Consider the following 18,581-nt stretch of genomic DNA (forward strand, 5'->3'; position numbering starts at 1 on the left):
AAATCTACTTTCCTGCATGGATGTCCTGAAAGAATAGGCAACATATCTCACAGCGGAACGTCTTTTTTTGGGGGGAGGGGGGGGTTACGTTTGGACCATGTGTGTTGAGCTGCTCATGTTGTTTAACTTTGAACATATTTTGCATCTCTCGGATGCTTTTAAAAATAAAAAAAAAACGCGGTGACTGAGCCAAGTGTGGAAACGGAAGGGAAAAACTGGGGCCAAACTTACTCCATTTCTGAATCCTTTCACTCTCAATCATGCCCGTTTCTCCTCATTCTTCTGTTCTACTTAATACATAGGATTGGTAAAAAATAAAAATAAATAGTGACAACTTAAATAGAAATGGACGACTTTATTTCTTCCATTGTCCGGTTGAGAGGACCCAGTGTGCCCCACTTCAATGACCATGAAAAGGAACCAAAGATGTTTCCTTTTTCTTTTTTTTCTTTTCTTTTCTGTCTTTTGCAGTACTTTTATCTGGCCCTGTATATTTTGTTTCCTGTTGAATAAAAGATGTAACGGTGTGTTTCTGAGTTGGCTGATTGACCTCGTAGACTTTCTTGAAAATGTCACATCTCAGAGCATATTGATATCTGCTCTGAGGCCAAAATTTGAAAACCGCCAAGGAGGGCAGTCGGATTTTCTTTTGCTGGAAAGGAACATAGATTTTAATGACCTCACACCCAAGGACATGTAACTTTATTTTCACTCAGTCAATGTGTTGTCACACACATTTATCACGCAATATCTCATTTATAAAAGTGTATGAATGGGAAAACAAGTACATATCAACCTGTTAGGATGCCATCTTGTATAACAGCGTTTAATGGGTGAATTAATATTCTATTGATACACTGCAGCTGCGTACTTTTATGTGTTTTTTAAACGTGAAACATTCGAGGTTTTCAGTTTCGAATGGTATCCGAAGTACAAGCAGTTTCACTCCCCCGTTATTTGGGAGAATAACAGCAGAGGGCGCACTGACGCCATTTTGGTTTTTGACACCGGAATTACGTCACCTTCCTCTTCCGCCGCGGCTCCGGCGCCTGAAACACGAGTGCTTAAGCTTTCTATCTTTACGTGAAGCATTGTTTATGTACTGGGCCGACCGGCAACACATAGCTGACAAAAATGGTTAGTATATTTCTTGGCAAAGGTTTCCTGCCATTCATAATTTGGCCGGACATCCTCCCGTTTTCTTACTGCGGTTGGAAGCTCGGGTTCGGCTAGCATATGGGCTCTAGCTAGCTTTAGCTTAGCTTTGAAAGTGGCGTTATCATAGTGTTATCATACATGTTAGCTAGTGTTGGGTGGGTATGTAGCTAAGAAAAAGACAGATTTCACCTGCCCTTGGCAGATGGCAGAGCTGTAGTTTGTATCTCGATGATGAACAGTAATGTTGTCACCGCAGACCACAGCCCCAGTATGTTCCCCTTAAAAAAAAAAAAAAAAAAACACTCCGTGGTGGTGAATACCGAACCGAGCTTTTATTCTTTTTTTTCCAGAAACCAATCCTGCTCCAGGGCCACGAGAGGTCCATCACTCAAATCAAATACAACAGAGAAGGAGACCTGATCTTCTCTGTAGCTAAAGACACGGTGGGTTAACTATCAGTGTCCATTAAGCACGCAGGTTTGATAGGAAATGGCTGACTTATCCTCTTTTTGTCGTGTCCAACTGTAGGTTTGCAACGCGTGGTATTCTGTGAACGGCGAGAGGCTCGGTACCTACAATGGACACACGGGAGCCGTGTGGTGCATCGACTGTGACTGTATCCTCCCTCAGGAAATACACCTGTGCATGTTTAGAATGCTGGCTGGTGATAAACGTGGTTGGTTTTCTTAACTTGGACTCTTTCAGGGGACACTAAGAACGTACTGACAGGGTCAGCAGACAACAGCTGTCGACTGTGGGACTGTGAGACCGGTATGTAGAAATAAGTTACACTGAAGGCTTGCTCCGCTTTTCGAATGAGCATAGCATCCTAATATCAAAAGCTGCATTTATTTATTTAGGAATCTCTTTATTTAGTTTGCCAGCCACTGAAATAGTAGGAAGCTTGATGCTTTGGCTCATCTCACACATGATGATACTGGGCTGTACATCCTCCAGCCCGGCAGCGGACCTGGCTAGATTTACATCCTGGGCGAAGAATCCCTTGCAGCGAGAAAAGATACCACATGTAGCTTACAAAATGCCATGTCAATGTATATCATAAGTTATTTAATTTAGCATATAGCTCATAACAATTAAAAAAAAATCTGTGTGAATTTGCACTCGTGTTGCAAACACAAACTACACCAGGTTGCCTTTGGGTGAAATTAGTTGCATGACATGATGCCTCAATTCTAATTCTAGTTAAGCAAAATTAAAAATCAAATACAGTCGTGGCTAATAGCAACATATTAGCAAGAGGCTAATAAACAGCCTATAGCCTACGTCGCTCACGCCACTCATAGAAATCTTTTTCCCGTTTCTCCTCCTTTTTCTTTTCTTCTCTTTCTAAACTGGGCACCTGATGGCTTCTTTGGTCTTTTACCATGATGATGATCCATGATGACACCACATTATTACCTTTGCTTTTCCCATTAACACCGTCCGTTCAGCCGTCAATCAACCGGAGTCACGTGACGTAAACAAATTCACGAAGATGACTGCACAGATTTTATTTATTTATTTTTACATTTTTCACATAACCCTGTTAATAACATGTAGGTATATGGGTTTATGTTAATTTTATGAATGAAATACAGTTTATTTGGATTAGAAACAGCTTGTGTTGTGTGGCCTGGGATCAGTTTTTGGCGGTCGCCCACATTGCCCATAGCAAAAACTGGCCCTGCTCCAGCCTGCTGATCTTTTTTTGTCCTGCTGAATCTACACATCTGCTCTCAGGTAAACAGCTGGCTCTGCTCAACACCAACTCTGCCGTCAGGACATGCGGCTTCGACTTCAGCGGCAACATCATCATGTTCTCCACGGACAAACAGATGGGTTACCAGTGCTTCCTGAACTTCTTTGACCTGAGGGATCCACAGCAGATAGGTACACACGCCTCTTGTTCTCCTAAGCGGTCGTGTTGGTCTAAAAGTCAGATGTTGATTCAAACTCGGCGGTCTGAAGTAGCAGCATACAGAAAAAAATTGAGGTTGTTCTCAGCCTTCGTACTGCTAATTGTAGGGTCTCCCAAAGTACCGAAAGGGGCTTTGAAGTCCTAACTAAACTACGTTAAATTACTGGCATTAAAGCTGTTCCCCGCCGCCGCAGTTTAATAGATACATCTGTGATTTAAAGAGGGAATCTGTTTGTGTGCAGATGACAACCAGCCCTACCAGTCCATACCCTGCAGTGATCACAAGATTACCAGTGCCGTGTGGGGGCCTCTGGGAGAGTTTGTCAACGCCGGCCACGAGAACGGAGAAATCAACCAGTTTAGCGCCAAGGTTTGACACGCGTGGGGAACATGGTGGAATGTAATACATCCAAAGGTGTAAACCAAGGATGTAAAGTAGAATATGGGGATGGGGGGGGTGTACCATGTTTTAAAAATTGTCAGTGACTGTTACAGCAACTGATTTATTGCAGATCTAAAGTGTTGTAAGTCATGATCCTAACTGTGTTGTTTATCTTTTTTTTTTGGCCAGTCTGGAGAAATCCTGAAGAAGGCCAAGGAGCACACCAAGCAGGTCAATGACATGCAGACATCAGTGGATCTCAGCATGTTCATCACTGCCTCCAAAGACAACACAGCCAAAGTAAGAGCCTAACTCCTCTCCTGGACCTTAAACACAACAAACCCACTGCCGGACAGATTGCTGAATGAGTGTTTGCCGTCTCCCTCGTGTCCTCTCAGTTGTTGGACTCCACTTCTCTGGATCATATCAAGACTTTCAAGACGGAGAGACCCGTCAACTCTGCTGCCATCTCCCCCATAATGGATCATGTAAGATGACTCGCACACTGCGTACTTCTACAGTCTGCACTCCTAGTACTGCTACTGACCCTAAAATGTTCGAGCAGGTGGTGATGGGGGGTGGACAGGAAGCCATGGAGGTCACCACTACCTCCACCAGGATTGGCAAGTTTGAGGCCAGGTGAGCTTTAAGGGTTCCTGATGCTCACTTTCTCTGTCCGGACAGTCGGAGAAAACAAAGCGCATCAGGCCACATTTACACATATTTAGAGAAACAAATATTTCCCCCCCTCCGTTTTCAATAATAACATCGTGCACACAACATCGTTTTCAAAAAACTTGTCATTTACATCAACCCGCATAAATACGCCGTCAAGCGCCATAATAACTGTGCCAAACCTATTGGCGGCAGTGTAGGGAAAGGAATAAAGCCATGCAAGCCAATCAGAATACTCAGAATCGAGGACTTTCCTCATGTGCAGGAGGCGATAACGCGAGCAAATATCACAACAAAACTGAAGGCCATAAGAGGGAAATATAGACAGTCAGTGCATACTGGACGCAGGAGCGGCCACGGAAGAGTGGTGCTCCTCTATTTTGAACTGTGCGAGCAGGTGTGGGGTGGCAAATGCAATAAGGCCAGAATCGTTTGCACAAACGTAAAAATTAGTAGAACTTTAACGTCATCCATGATAATCCTGATCAGTAGCCAAACAAACTGAAGCCCTTTTTCCATCAACGACATGATTCGCTTTAATTTGATGCGCATCAAGAAGTTAGTGCGATACATGTGATGGAAAAACGGTTAAATCGCTAGGACGCCTGTTTTGTCGCATTAAATCAATTCGCTCGAAATAGGTGGTTCAGGGCTAAGTTGTATCGCTACAGAAGTGATGGAAAAGGTTAATGCGATTCAGACTAGCCACGCAAGCGCAGAATGCGTATTGGTAAAGCGCGAGGATTCGAATGTTGTTGTTGAGCCGCTCAGCCGCCCCATTTCACCTATCCTGTCGGTATCAAAACAGCAGCAACAACTAGTAACAACAATGTCCGATGATAAAAGAAACAACTGGTCGAGAGCAGAGACTCTGCTTTTTTAAAACACAATTCGGGAGGTCGACGTTGTTTCGGCCCTGGATGGGAAGAGGCAGAGAAACGCAGATGTCTTCAAAAAACTGTTTTGCACAAGAGAGGCGTTGGGAGGCTGACAATAACAGCGCGAGCAATTAAACTCCCGCTACCGAGCATTCTAATTCGCCACTTTTGTAATGGAAAATCATCTGGTCGAGTCAGAATAATGCGCATCAGCACGCTCATGTGATGTCATTTTATTTCGCTAGAATCGTCCTGTTTGATGGAAAACCAACCGAACGCATCTCATATCGCAACAAAGTAATGCGATATAACTTTTAATTCGCTACAAAATCTGATGGAAAAAGGGCTTGTAAGGCGCTCGCATGACGTTAAGCATTTTCTGGCGCATAATGTGACGTTTAAGAACCTAAAACGCCGTTTCTCCCAGTTGACACGGCAACACATAACCGGCGTTATCAGAAATCTCCACTTTGGCCGGAGGTTTTAGAAATAATCGTTTTCTGTGATTTAAAAACGGGGTTTTGGTGTAAATGAGAGGCCAAACCGCAGGAAAATATCTGCGTCTTCCTGTCGTGTAAACGGGGCCTCAGAGTGCATCGCCTGTGGGAGGGGTCTGCGGCGGTAACCCGTCTTCTCTGCCATTCTCAGGTTCTTCCATGCTGCCTACGAGGAGGAGTTTGGCAGGGTCAAAGGTCATTTTGGTCCCATAAATTGTGTTGCTTTCCATCCCGATGGCAAGAGGTACTTTATGTTGCCCTTATTAACAATGCGCAGTCGTCCTGCTGAAAACTGCAAATCACTAACTGTGTTCTGGTGTGATTTACCATCTACAGTTACAGCAGCGGAGGAGAAGATGGATATGTAAGGATTCATTACTTTGACCCACAGTACTTTGACTTTGAACTGGAGGCTTAAACAGCCAGCTCACCCCCACAGCTTCAACTAACTTCAGTCTCAGTCCCATCAGGAAGAACAGAGTGCATTCAGTCAGCTGACCACCTCCCCATCTGAACCAACACCAACGGGTTTCACCTGTAATTAAGTTTAGACCAACTACTTCAGATCACATAATAAAGGAATAGGGGATTATTCATGAATGCATACTTGTGAAGTTTGTTTTAAAGGTAGTTTTTGTAACATTTTGGACCTCCTGATGGAATCTGGATTTTGTACCTGGGATGTGCAGTATGAACTTTGACCCATGTTCCATAACCCTGAAGTGTATTTAATGTCATTCCACCGCAAATCATAAAATTACTAAAACTAAAATTCTGTCTTTGACTTCTTCCACCTTCGCCATGGGACAAAGTATTCGTCATATTTCATTAAAGGGATAGTTCGCCTCTTTTGACATGAAGCTGTATGACATCCCATATTAGCGATATCATTTATGAACATCTTCTTACCCCCCGCTGCGTCCTGTGAGCAGAGTTCCAGCCTCGTTTTGGCGTTGATGAAGGTAGTCCGGCTAGTTGGCTGGGGCTTAAAAAATAAAACAATATGCGTTCAAAAGAGTAATACATTTGCATCACAAAATCGTTATCCAAGATACATCAGACAATACTTTTTGTATCAAAACCAAATGGGAGCTGGATTTAAATATTATAATTGAGGATGGGGAATGGGAAACAATGTGCACTGGATGTCATAAAGGTATCAATAGTAACATGTGGAAGGAGTTTGACTGGAAGATGAAGACTAGGTTCTTTAGGACGCCTGCCGTGGTCTCTAAATTTGTAGATAACCCAGCGGCAGTATACTGCTGGAGAGGGTGTGGAATGGTGGGCGACCACTCACATATTTTGGGATTGCCCAATGATGCTTCCCTTTTGGAAGGGGGTAAAGAGCGAGATAGATAAAGTTCTGGGAATCAATGTACTATTCACCCCAAGTCGGTTTCTTTTTTTTATCCAACTCCTGAAGGCATGTACGCTAGAGACCAAGTTACATAGTTACATATACTTTTGATGACTGCTAGAAAAATGGTGACAATAGAATGGATGAATCCACAGCCACCTACAGAAGCTGAGGGAGGTGTATGGAATGGAAGCTTTAACCGCTCAATTACAATTAAGGTCTGAGGGGAATCCCACAACATGCTGGAATGTCTTAACTGTCCCTTTATTTATTTACTTGTTATTTTTCACTCAGTATTATTCAGGTTTCTGGGCCCCAATGGGTTTTTTTTTTTCTTGTCTCTCGTACTGTCACACATAATCTGTGAATGTTGTCAATGAATGTTTGCAGTGATATGAAGGTAGAGAAATTGCACCAAGCGATTGTGAGGTCTGACTTTTTCCTGGAGAACGATTTTGTGATGCAAATGTATTACTCTTTTGAACGCATATTGTTTTGAGAAGCAAGACGCTTTATTTTTTAAACCCCAGACAACTAGCCGGACTACCTTCATCAACACCAAAACGAGGCTGGAACTCTGCTCACAGGACGCAGCAGGGGGTAAGAAGATGTTCAGAAATGATGTTGCTGATATGGGATGTCACACAGCTTCATGTCAAAAGAGGCGAACTGTCCCTTTAAGTCTGAGTGGTGATGCCAGATGTATTAGCCGACAAAAAGTAGATCAATTTTCTTTATTATTTTCTTCTTTTTATAACAAAGTTATGATAATGCACATTTCACAAGGATAGAATTCCAAACAACCACATGTGAAGAGCCATGCACTGGCCTGCTCCACCTTTATGTATAATGATACAACATCTAAAATAAGTCATTCACTCACCATCATCGGCCTCTTGGAGAGGTTCACACACAGTCGCACACAAACAATGCGGGAAGGAAAAATACCAGATATTTATAAAAATGACGGGCTGAGAGGACTGAGTGTATTCATGATTTTAAATAAGTTAGTGAGCAGAGATCAGGGACTGTCCGTGAGGGGGCAGAGAAGTTTGGATGTGCTGAAGGTGGCACCGTTTCAAACGCACGCATTCACTTATGAATTAACAGCAAGGCAAAAAACCAAAACATTTTTTTGACTGCATCATAAATTAGTGCTGCAGGTTGTTTAACCGCAGCCCCACAAACTGGTTTCAGTCCGAGCTGGAAACGGTAACACTGGGACGGGTTTCTCATTACAGCAGACTCGTCTTACATAACAGTGCGAGATGAGGGGGATTTACACTAAAAACACGGTGATGCACATTTCAAGAACGCCAAACTAATGGCTCGATATTGGGTTGTGCATCCCATTCACATGATGCTAAACTCAACTTGGAAGTACAGTGTAAACCAGGTTTGCCCTTAAGAACACTATAAAAAAAGAGGAATTAAAAAAAAAAAGGTCCTATTGTTGCAGTAGGAGAACACGGGTTGAAGATAACAGTAAATCCAGTCTCCCTGGATCCAACTTCAAGTCGCCTTCACCTCCTCTTTTGGTCTGAAACACAAACAGTTTTGTTGAAGACAAAAAGCAGCTCACACGGACGACATTATGATCACTTTAATGTGCACAATTCTCCGTTTCATGAATAAACTGCAGGGTTAACTGTGGGAGAGGAAAGAGGACAACAGGTCCTGATAATGTCCTCCACTTTCCAATCATCTAACTCTGGGAGCAGCTTTTCTGGACAATAAATATAATCAGTTACAAGCCACCAGTCACTAAAATTTCAGTGCTGGACTTGCGATTACTTGGTAACGGTTCCAAATCTACATTTTACTCACTGTGGTCATGTATATTTAAAGAAAAAAGAGAAGAAAAGAGGACCACTTATGTGGGAGAACTAAACTTTGAGATGTTAAGAGAATCTGATCTCTGGCTACCAGTTTGAATGTTTCTTACCCAGATGTATCCATCTTCTCTTCTTCTTTCTCCTCTTCCTTCACTTCTGGAAAAGCAAACAGGAGTGATTAATATGGCCTCCGACTCTTCAAAATACAGCTGGCTCATGCGAGCGGTCTCACCTTTTTTTTCCTCTCCTTCCTTCTCTTCCTCTTTCTTCACTCGTTTTGTCTTTTTGTGGTTGGCTGCGTTCCTGCGGCCTCCCCCCTGACCCTCCGCCTCGTCCTCAGAGTCTGAAAACTCCTCTTCGCAGGCTATCCTCTTGTCGTGGGCCCGGACTGAAACGACACAGACAAAGTGGGGTTCATTAAAATCCCGTTCACGTCAAATGTGGACGAGAGTTTGAGGTTCGAGTCCTCGCAGCTCCATCTTTAACAACCGAATGCCGGTAAAAACGACTTACTGGAGACGCGTTTGTCGGGGTCTTCCTCGTCCTCGTCCCCGCTGTCCGGGTGAGGAGCATCCTCTGGGATCGCCTGCATCTGGACACCGGGCGCGTGAGGCAGCATGCGGAGGTTTTCAAAGAGCCTCTGTTTGATCTTCTCCAGGTACTCGTTGGTATTCTGGTTGGTCATGTTGGAGGGGCTGATGTGCAGCTTGAAGTCGGGCCCAAAGTACTCGAAGTAATCATTGTAGGGCAACTCGTTGGGAATGGAGCTGTCCAAGGCGACGGCGGTTTCGTACGTCCAGCAGCGGGCCACGTTGCGGATGGTGTAACCTCCCCCGCCCAGCATCAGCAGAGGAAGGTTGAAACCTTTGATGTACTCAACGCACTTGGCGTGGCCTGAAAGGGGAAAACGCACACTCTGGTTAAGTTTTCAACATGCCAAAGCCAGGGGTTGTCTCATGAGATGTTCAATACCTTTGATGGTGAGGTTGAAGCAGCCCAGCCGGTCTCCAGAGAGAGAATCTGCCCCACACTGCAGAACCACAGCACTCGGCTGGTACATCTCCATGACTTTAGCCATGATCTGACACACACACACGCATTACTTTGGTCAGAGACCGCGCTGTGAATTTGTAATCTTTCATTTATTTGCTGGTTAAGAGAAAAAAATATATATAAAAAATTCAAAGCTTACAGGCTTGAAGATGGCTTCATACGACTCATCATCGATGCCGTCTCTAAGAGGGTAGTTCACTGCATAGTACTTGCCCTTTCCTGCCCCAATGTCCTGTACACATTGACATCACTGGATTAATACCAACATACGTGGCCACAAGACAATAAATAGTGATTTAGGGGGAAAATGCAAAGAAGAAAAATCACAAACCCTCAGATCTCCAGTGCCAGGGAAGTACTCCCCATACTTGTGGAAAGAGACGGTCATGACCCTGTCAGTGGTGTAGAAGGCCTCCTCTACTCCATCACCATGGTGGATGTCAATGTCTATGTATAACACCCTCTGGTGGTATCTGGACAAGGTAGCAAATTCAGTTAATGATATACTGAGATCCACGTTCAACAGCAGACAAAAAAAAAAAAAAAAAAAAGGACTTATAACAGCTCCAAGTGACGTAATACTTTTTTAACTGCATTGCATCCTGGGTTTTAAAATGTGAAAAGGAGTCCACTGATCATCTGACCTCAAAAACAGCCTCTCCAAAAGAGGTCTGAAGTGCTTTTGGCAACCTTCACAGTGAAGTGTCGTTGCTGTGTTAACATTAAAGGGATAATCCGGAGTAAAATGCACTTTAGATCCATTTACGGGATGTTGGGAGTACATACGTTGAGTTGACATCAAAATCATGTCATTCGGATGTGTTTTGAGAATTTCGATTTGACCGTTTTTAGCCAAAAGTCGTTAGCCTGGAAGTGAATGGGGCAAATCATGTCACCGCTACAAAACGCTATTTTTATACCTCTTCTACAGCTCCAAACAACATAACACTTACGTGGTAGTGAGTAGAGGGTCCCTAAAGCCAAACCGAAGTGTCCCGAGGTCTTCATGTGGTCGGATAGAGAGTCCAGAATGAATTTAATCAAGCCAGTACCTTTCAGTCTGCTGCAGCTGCCGCTACAGACCGTGGTGAAGTTGGTTTGAAAAAAAATACACCTTATTTCCTTATTGTGAATATCTGTCGAATATCCAATATCAAACCAACTTCACCACAGTCTGTAGCGGCAGCTGCAGCAGACTGAAAGGTACTGGCTTGATTAAATTCATTCTGGACTCTATATCCGACCACATGAAGACCTCGGGACACTTCGGTTTGGCTTTAGGGACCCTCTACTCACTACCACGTAAGTGTTATGTTGTTTGGAGCTGTAGAAGAGGCATAAAAATAGCGTTTTGTAGCGGTGACATGATTTGCCCCAAAAAACGGTCAAATCAAAATTCTCAAAACACATCCGAATGACATGATTTTGATGTCAACTCAACGTATGTACTCCCAACATCCCGTAAATTGATCTAAAGTGCATTTTACTCCGGATTATCCCTTTAAATCAGTTCCCCTGCTAGTCAACAGGGTGAAACCTTTCAAAAGAAACTGAAAGTTCTCAAAACATTTCCAGACAGATTCCGACGTAAACCATATCATGTTCTGACAAACAAAGAATCCTGACAGCTGGATGAGACCGCAGAGGGGTTAAACTGAAGGAAAAAGCAGAAGCAGAGCACAGCTTACTTGAGCAGCTCCAGGATGGCCAGGACGATGTCGTTGACGTAGCAGAAACCGGAGGCCTCGGACTTCTTGGCGTGATGGAGTCCGCCGGCCCAGTTGATGGCGATGTCCGTCTGCTGCTTGTTCAGCTTCACGGCTCCAGCTGAAGGAAGCAGAAACAAAGATTACAGATACTGAACCTCTTGTGTTCATAAAGCTGAAGTCACGTGTTAATAGCACTTCAACAGTGGTCTGTACTTGAAAAGAGTGCCTTTTTTATCCACTTCATACAACCTGAAAATGTGAATCTCATTCACAAAATGCTTCTTATTGTATAAATGCAGAACTTTTACACACTGATGAGCACATTGAGGCCAATGTGAGGTTCAGTGTTTTGACAAGCGGGCTGCCCCCCCCCCCTGTAAGAGGACAGTGAACGAGATTATGTCGAGTTTAGTTGGAACAACGTACCCACAGAGCCGCCTGTTGAGAGCTGACAAAACTCAAACAGACCATCAAACACTGGACAGTCCTCTCCGACGTTAACTGTAAGAAAAAGAACATGGCCGACAACATTAGTACCAATGAACGCGAGCGCACCGCTGCAAAGAAGAAAGCAGGACACTCACATCTCTGCATTTGTTTGCTGTACTCAGACATGTTGTCTGGCCGGATGGACCTCAGGAACTTAATGTAGTCGTCACTGTGGTACTTTGTCATCTCTTCACCGCTGGCTTTGTGCGGTCTCTGAAATCAGAGTAACGAGGAACACAGTGATCAGTAACTGCAGAGTGTAAAATGAAATGTTCTGGTTAGTCTTGGACTGCCTTGTATTCAGCATAACCTGCTGCACTTAAGAATGAACGATGTACAGAATATAAATGACAAACAGATGATTTTTAAATCATCTGTTCCTGCGCCTCCCCAGAACGAGGCAATGACCATCTCCTCTAAAGTGAAACCAAAGTCGTGGTCGATGCGTAGGCCTGTGCACAAAGACTGTAACCGCAGCGCAGGACCCGGATCAATGTCCCCGTGAAATGAAAACGCACAACATGGAAGCTTGTTTTGAGGACTGACTGCATGTGATCGCCGTCGTACACGGCAGTCCTCTCACTAAAATCCAGCCCATACATACAAAAATGACCCCAACTGTTCAACTACAGCCATTCAAGTCATCAATTTTAAATGTAAATTTTAATGTTGCCGCAAAATGGCAAACTCAAGAGAAAAGTTGGTTCCGTCACTCGATGTAAGAAAAGTGCAGCCACGTGTTGGTCACACTTATTTCTCCCTGACAGAGAAATGCAACAACTGCCTCACTGTTCATGCCGTTGACCTCGCAGTCATTTCTGTCAGGCCCACTTAGACTCCCCACCATGCAGGAAGAGGAAATGGCAGATTATTGAATCACTACTCTTTGATGATATTCATTCATTTGTTTTACGTCGTGAACAAATCAAATTCTTCAATTTAACAGCGGAACATCCTGGCTTTGTAAAACACATGCCTTGAAAATAGAAAATGCACAGAAAAAGAGATTAAAGCAAGGAAAGGAAAGGGGATTTACATCCAGAAAAGCCAAATGTAAACCATCACTAACACCCAAACAGAAGGAAACAAGGTTACAATGGGCGATGATGCCAGAACTAATGTTTGAAATATATGCAACCTGATTTGAAGTCCATGCATAAAAAAATAAAAATTTAAAAAAAAATGTCAGCCATCATAAAAGGGGCGACGGGCATTGCCAATTTATGCTGAAAGAACAAAAAGGAGACACAATTTTGGAGATGTCGATCTCTAGTAAAAGCTTTTGTTCTACGACTCTTCATCCTGATCACGTTGCTTTAACAGTCAGCTTACCCCCCCACCCCCATATCTAGGGAGAGCAATCTACAATGCAAAGCCAAGTAAATACAAGTACCAAATAACAAAAAAAAAAAAGATAGTGGAGCTGTACAGTTCAGAGGATGGACAGTACATGTGAAACTTCAGCTGCTGTGTGTAAAATTGGGTGGTTTGACTCACATAGATCTCCATTTTCCTGTACAGTCCATAATTGAGGAGGAGGTTGTGTGTCATGCGGATCCTGTGGGGTTTCATGGGGTGGCCTTGGCCATAGTAGTAGTTTCCAACGTCACCTATAGGACAACACATTCATTAAACAAACCGTCAAGAAAAAGAAACATGTTTCCATTACGCATTTCAGCTATACTATAAGTGACAGTTTCATGCCAAACTGCATTCAGAATGTGCCCCGCTTTACTGGCAGACGTTACATGCCAATAAGTGGAGGGAAAAATAGAATTTCTAAGGATGAACCATGTGTACACACACAATGTAGCGCACGCAAATGTGGTCTACAACTAAAGGCCCCCATCTACAATTTGTTAGCACTACAGCTTTAAGTCCTGACCTGTGTGTTATTACAGGAAATGAATGATTCACATGTGACAGTAGGAGCCAGATTTGGTCATTGATTTTGCACCAAGACAAACACGAATTTAAAGGAAATATGGAACCCTCGAGGATTACCGCAATTAATACAACATCAACGCGAACGATTCAATCTTAATGTATACTACAAATGCTATATGTATAACAAGCTCATCTGCTCAGCAGACAAATGCGATACAAGTTAATGACAATTACTGTCCCAAAACCTTTGTGCTCCACAACGCCTACCGAAGAGAGGACCGGCGCATCGTCCCCCACTTCTCGGAAGTTGTTAGCAAGTTGCAGGAACACTGGTGTGATTAGCGCCGAGTAGCTTCGGGGTTCATCTATGCTCCAAAATTGACCATTAAAGCTTACACGCACAAAACGCGACCCAATAAAATGATTTATTATTTCAGGGGATTGGGCTGGCGACTGAATGTCTTGAAATGCATTAATAAATGGAGGATGCGCTACGTGCAGATTAAGGCTAACAGCTAACTCAGCAAGCCATGTAGCTAAAACAAGCTAGGTAGCCCACCGAGTAAGCTAATGTTAGCTCACTACACCGGCGAGCTAGCTTGGTGGTGTAGCACACTGAGAAAAACCGTGATCGGTGAACATTTTTCTGAACGTTTAAACGCCTCAAAAGCCACTCAAATAATCACAAGACCTACGGTGAACAACAGAAAATATTTACCGTCATAGTAATAGCAAACTTTTTTCTTTGTTCCTTGAGACAGCGCCATTTTACACCAGTTACCCCAGTGGTTCGTTTTTTCACCGGTTTCTCTGTTGCACCAGGGAGCTCGCGCTGAGCTCTTGTAAACCAATCACAGAGGCTCGGCCGCCCGACTGGGAGGCAACGGTTTTACAAACTGAGGACCGCCAAGAAGGCGGCTGGAGAGACCGACTACTGTGGAGGACAACGCAGCTGTTCAGCGTTTAACTCAGTTAAAAAGACATTTACACTTACAGCAGCTGGTTTTCACTTAATGACACAATAAGCTGCTGTTACAGTAGTGTGCAAAAGTCTTCAGCCACCCCACTTTTCCTTAAATTTTACTTCTAATGAGCCAAACTGTCTTGTAAATCTTTGACCAGTGATAGCGTTAAAAAAAAATCGTTGGACATTAGCTTTTATTTTACAAATTCTCTGTCCAGTCTTTGCACCTGACCGTTTTCAGAGAAAAGCTTGTTTATTTGTTCATTCTTGTTGTTTTTTTAAGACATTTAACGCTGACATGACATTTGAACTCGAGCATAAAAAAACACCTAAAAACAGGTGCTGTCTACTCTACAGGAAACATAGTACCCAGGGGGCAAAACCCCAGTTTTTGGGAAAACAGACACGGAGCGTTGTAAAAGGTTTGACACCAGAAATGATATGTAGGACCTTACAGGATCACAACCTGGGTGGACAACCCGGTCAACTAGCTGCTGGAAAGCTACAGGGGGCCAAATACCCTCTTTTTGGGACATGTTCCTTGCGGAATTATGTGAATGCATATATATAGGCACTACAATGGCATAAATAGTCACACACCTGTAAAATTTGGCAGAGAGTATCCTGACACATAGGGGGAAGCAGGAAAAAAAGATTCTGGGGCTTGCTGCCACTCCATTTTAAGATATCACCCTCAACATCCCAAAAAAGACAAAAAAAGTACTGTTCGTCTGACAAATTCTCATGAAAGTTAGTATTTTTCAGCGCTTTATGGTGAATATCTATGCCTAATATGTATATAGAACACTTCCCTAATTCATAAGCTTCCATTTGAATCCAAGATAGCCTTTCTATCTCAAAGATTGCACTTGCTGTTGCCAAAAGTCTTCTCTATATCCCAAATCGAGAATTGTACTGAAACTGAATTTCCAGTCAGTGTTCTACCAAATGCGGTTCAGTGCTATTTCTTAATTTCTTCTTCTATCATTTGTGCAAATCAATGCCTCAGTGTTTATGAAAAATATCCTATTTTGATAATGAAAGAAACAAAATTCTTGGCAGCAAAACATTTATTTTCATTTAAATTTTCATAAATTGAACATAAAATAACCTAGCCTGGGTGCCAGCCGAAATTAGCCCCGGCCATAAAATTTTTGGTTGGGAAGTTCGGTCTGGCTCTGCTCAGTTGGGAAATCTCTATGCTCGACATCAAAACAGTCGACCCAATCAGATTGCCAGGGCGGGCTTTATACGATGATGGACAGATGATCAACAGGGACATTATCGACTACGTCACTAAAGAGCGCTTGGTTTGAATTCGTTTGAAACAAACATGGCTGCCGCTGGAGAGCTAGGGTGTGTAGATTCTGCCATCGAGTCTGTTCTACAGGATCTCCACATTGCATTCATTTTGAAAGACGAACAGAGGAACGCGATAAAGGCTTTTATCGATAGAAAAGATGTTTTTGCCATCCTTCCTACAACAAGTGTGTGTCGCTTAATCTACGTCACATACTACGTTGCTCTGATTGGTTGTAGGTCTATCCAATTGAGCGAAGAGGCATTTTTTCTCCTGGTTCAGTTGAAACACGCCCCATACCCAAATCTCTATCGAGCGGTATCAGACTCACATTCTGACTAGAATCGTGAGTATGACGTAGTCAGGCTAAAAATAATCATCTTCTTGGCAAGAACTAGAAAATAGGATTGTGATTAAAATAAATAAATAAATTAAAAGTAACCTGACATATACATGTCCAAATTACAGCAGGTAGAACAGGTTTTAGTATTAGTATCTAGCTCTCTGATTCACTGCTGCTGTCACTGAACTCCAATGTGGCAGTGTTTAATCTGTTGCATCTGGTTGCCAGTCCCTGGCAACGGCACCCTATGTAGCATGGAACTCCCTTCTTTGCACAGGAACAGTTCTTCTGGCAGCCTTTGACACATCAACATGAGATTGTCTTGTTCATTGACACAGGCCAGGCTGACTTTGTAGAAGGGATGGGAACTGCTTTTCCATTATCCATAGACCATCCAAATTATGTGCATAAGGGAATTTCTGGCTTGGAAATGTGTGCGCTCTTGTCAATGAGTGTCGCTAGAGCAGCCCTTTTCAGGTGCAGGAGAAATGCATCTTCTCTTGGGGGTAGTAGCTTTAAGAGTGTTGATCTGTTGTTCAGGAACTTTTATGCTCTCAGTTTGCCCAGATCTTAATCCTCAAAGTGATCTGCTTTGGCTGTATACACAGCTATGGTGAGGTCTTGTACCTGGTTAAGGAGGTCATCTGTTATGGCATCGGTTGGGTTCCCACCAAATTCTTGCAGATGGCAATCACAATGGGGTCTCCCCTGACATGCTTCTGGAGCAGACATATAATGCAGATGCCAAGGAGGCAAGTGGTTTAGATGGCATTACACTCAAACCTGCTGCCCGGATGAAGTGGCTTTACACAAAACCACTCACTGCAGCCATCTCTGCAGAGCTCAAGTCTATGTTGCACCTCCATTCCTCCAGCCCACACCATGAATCTGGTTGGAGTCGTGTCACCAGGGATGCAGATGATGGTAGTCAAGGTCATGGCAGCAGTATAGACCAACCCATTCACAACAGCCACACCATACCTGATCAACATATCAACTGGATAATGTGCAGATTCCACAGTCAAAGACAACCTGACAAGTGTGAAAGTACTTGGTTTGAAGGCTCTGTCAGAGTCACTGTCCAGTGATCAGAAGAAGACAAGTATTATGAAGCTTAACACCTTCCACACAAAAAACACAAGAACAAAGAAGTCTGGGAGTAAAAAATCTGCATCTGGCAAGAGCAATGAAGTTACTGCCCTTCTGCGCATGACACAGATCATTGCCTGACACAGATCAGTGGTGGAGAACTCAACATTGTGGACTTCATCGGCTACCATGAGTGCAGTGACTTTCCCCCATCCCTCTTCCAGGAAGATGGCACTATGATAACTGGTAACAAGGCAAGCCTAGTAAAGATTCTGAAAGAGGAGACCAAAGTGAACAGCATCCCTAATCTGCTTCAAGATGGCAAAAAGACAGCAGTAGTAGTTGATGCTATGTGTGCCATACGACACTGGTCTCTTCAAAAAGGTGAACTATTTGGAACCATTGCTGAGCGATACAAAAGCTTGCTGCTAAATGATGTGCCTGCTGGCACTCAGATCATACACTTCTGTTGTGACAGGTACAGTGGACCCAAGCCTTAAATCAGCTGAGCAGGAAAAGAGATACGCCCGATCAAAACCAGCCAAAGTTAGTGAGCAATTTGCAGCTCCAGACCCAAAGGAGTTTTTTGCAGTCTCAGCTAACAAAGCAAATCTTCTGAGCTTCCTCTGTGACAAATGGTGTGAGAATGAGAAACTGGAGCCTGTCTTGGCCCAAATCATCTCATGGCTATGCCATCTCTACCATCTCATCTCTGCGTCTTTGAGCATTTGGAAAAGCGCTATATAAAACTTATGTATTATTATTATTATTATTATTATTATTATTACCTGGGTGGTGGTTTCAAAGAAGAGACCAAGAGTGTGGTGCTGGCAGAAGGGTCTGTTATGCATGTTCCTGCTCTGGAGTCTACACAGCAGGAGTCTGACACCAGGATCATACTCCACACCCTCTACAGTGTCCAAAATGAAGGAGTTGACAGAGTTGTCATACATGCAAATGACACTGACGTCATTGCCATGTGCCTGTACTATGGTGCAATGCATCTTAGTGATCTAGCAGAGCTATGGGTGAGAACAGCCCAGA

At 43.4% G+C, this 18,581-nt stretch overlaps 2 protein-coding genes across 2 annotated transcripts; one reads left to right on the forward strand and one right to left on the reverse strand.

Annotated features, from left to right (window-relative positions):
* Positions 1-1,016: 1,016 nt before the first annotated feature.
* eif3i (eukaryotic translation initiation factor 3, subunit I) lies at positions 1,017-6,280 on the forward strand. The gene is made up of 11 exons (XM_075449759.1): positions 1,017-1,137; positions 1,509-1,601; positions 1,687-1,774; positions 1,864-1,929; positions 2,899-3,048; positions 3,319-3,446; positions 3,648-3,758; positions 3,857-3,946; positions 4,024-4,097; positions 5,660-5,752; positions 5,845-6,280. Exons 1-11 carry the CDS (start codon positions 1,135-1,137, stop codon positions 5,924-5,926), a joined length of 978 nt encoding a protein of 325 aa, XP_075305874.1. The 5' UTR covers positions 1,017-1,134; the 3' UTR covers positions 5,927-6,280.
* A 1,307-nt stretch (positions 6,281-7,587) lies between these two features.
* Positions 7,588-14,677, reverse strand: hdac1 (histone deacetylase 1). The gene is made up of 12 exons (XM_075449828.1): positions 14,560-14,677; positions 13,452-13,564; positions 12,050-12,167; positions 11,892-11,966; positions 11,445-11,583; positions 10,088-10,229; positions 9,896-9,988; positions 9,676-9,784; positions 9,217-9,597; positions 8,936-9,091; positions 8,814-8,859; positions 7,588-8,408 (listed from the first exon to the last, which is right to left on the reverse strand). The coding sequence occupies exons 1-12, from the start codon at positions 14,606-14,608 to the stop codon at positions 8,381-8,383; spliced, it is 1,449 nt and encodes a 482-aa protein (XP_075305943.1). The 5' UTR covers positions 14,609-14,677; the 3' UTR covers positions 7,588-8,380.
* Positions 14,678-18,581: the final 3,904 nt, after the last annotated feature.

This window comes from Odontesthes bonariensis, chromosome 18 (genome assembly GCF_027942865.1).
Source record: "Odontesthes bonariensis isolate fOdoBon6 chromosome 18, fOdoBon6.hap1, whole genome shotgun sequence".
Classification (NCBI taxonomy): domain Eukaryota; kingdom Metazoa; phylum Chordata; class Actinopteri; order Atheriniformes; family Atherinopsidae; genus Odontesthes; species Odontesthes bonariensis.

Bases quoted from the DNA above. Each gene is read 5' to 3' on its own strand.
- eif3i (XM_075449759.1), top strand. The intron at 3,049-3,318 runs GTACACACGCCT...GTTTGTGTGCAG, and splicing joins GAGGGATCCACAGCAGATAG to ATGACAACCAGCCCTACCAG. The intron at 5,753-5,844 runs GTACTTTATGTT...TACCATCTACAG, and splicing joins TTCCATCCCGATGGCAAGAG to TTACAGCAGCGGAGGAGAAG.
- hdac1 (XM_075449828.1), bottom strand. From the start codon at position 14,608: ATGGCGCTGTCTCAAGGAACAAAGAAAAAAGTTTGCTATTACTATGAC. The intron at 13,565-14,559 runs GTAAATATTTTC...GTTGTCCTATAG, and splicing joins AGTTTGCTATTACTATGACG to GTGACGTTGGAAACTACTAC. The intron at 11,584-11,891 runs GTACGTTGTTCC...TGCTTCCTTCAG, and splicing joins CTCAACAGGCGGCTCTGTGG to CTGGAGCCGTGAAGCTGAAC.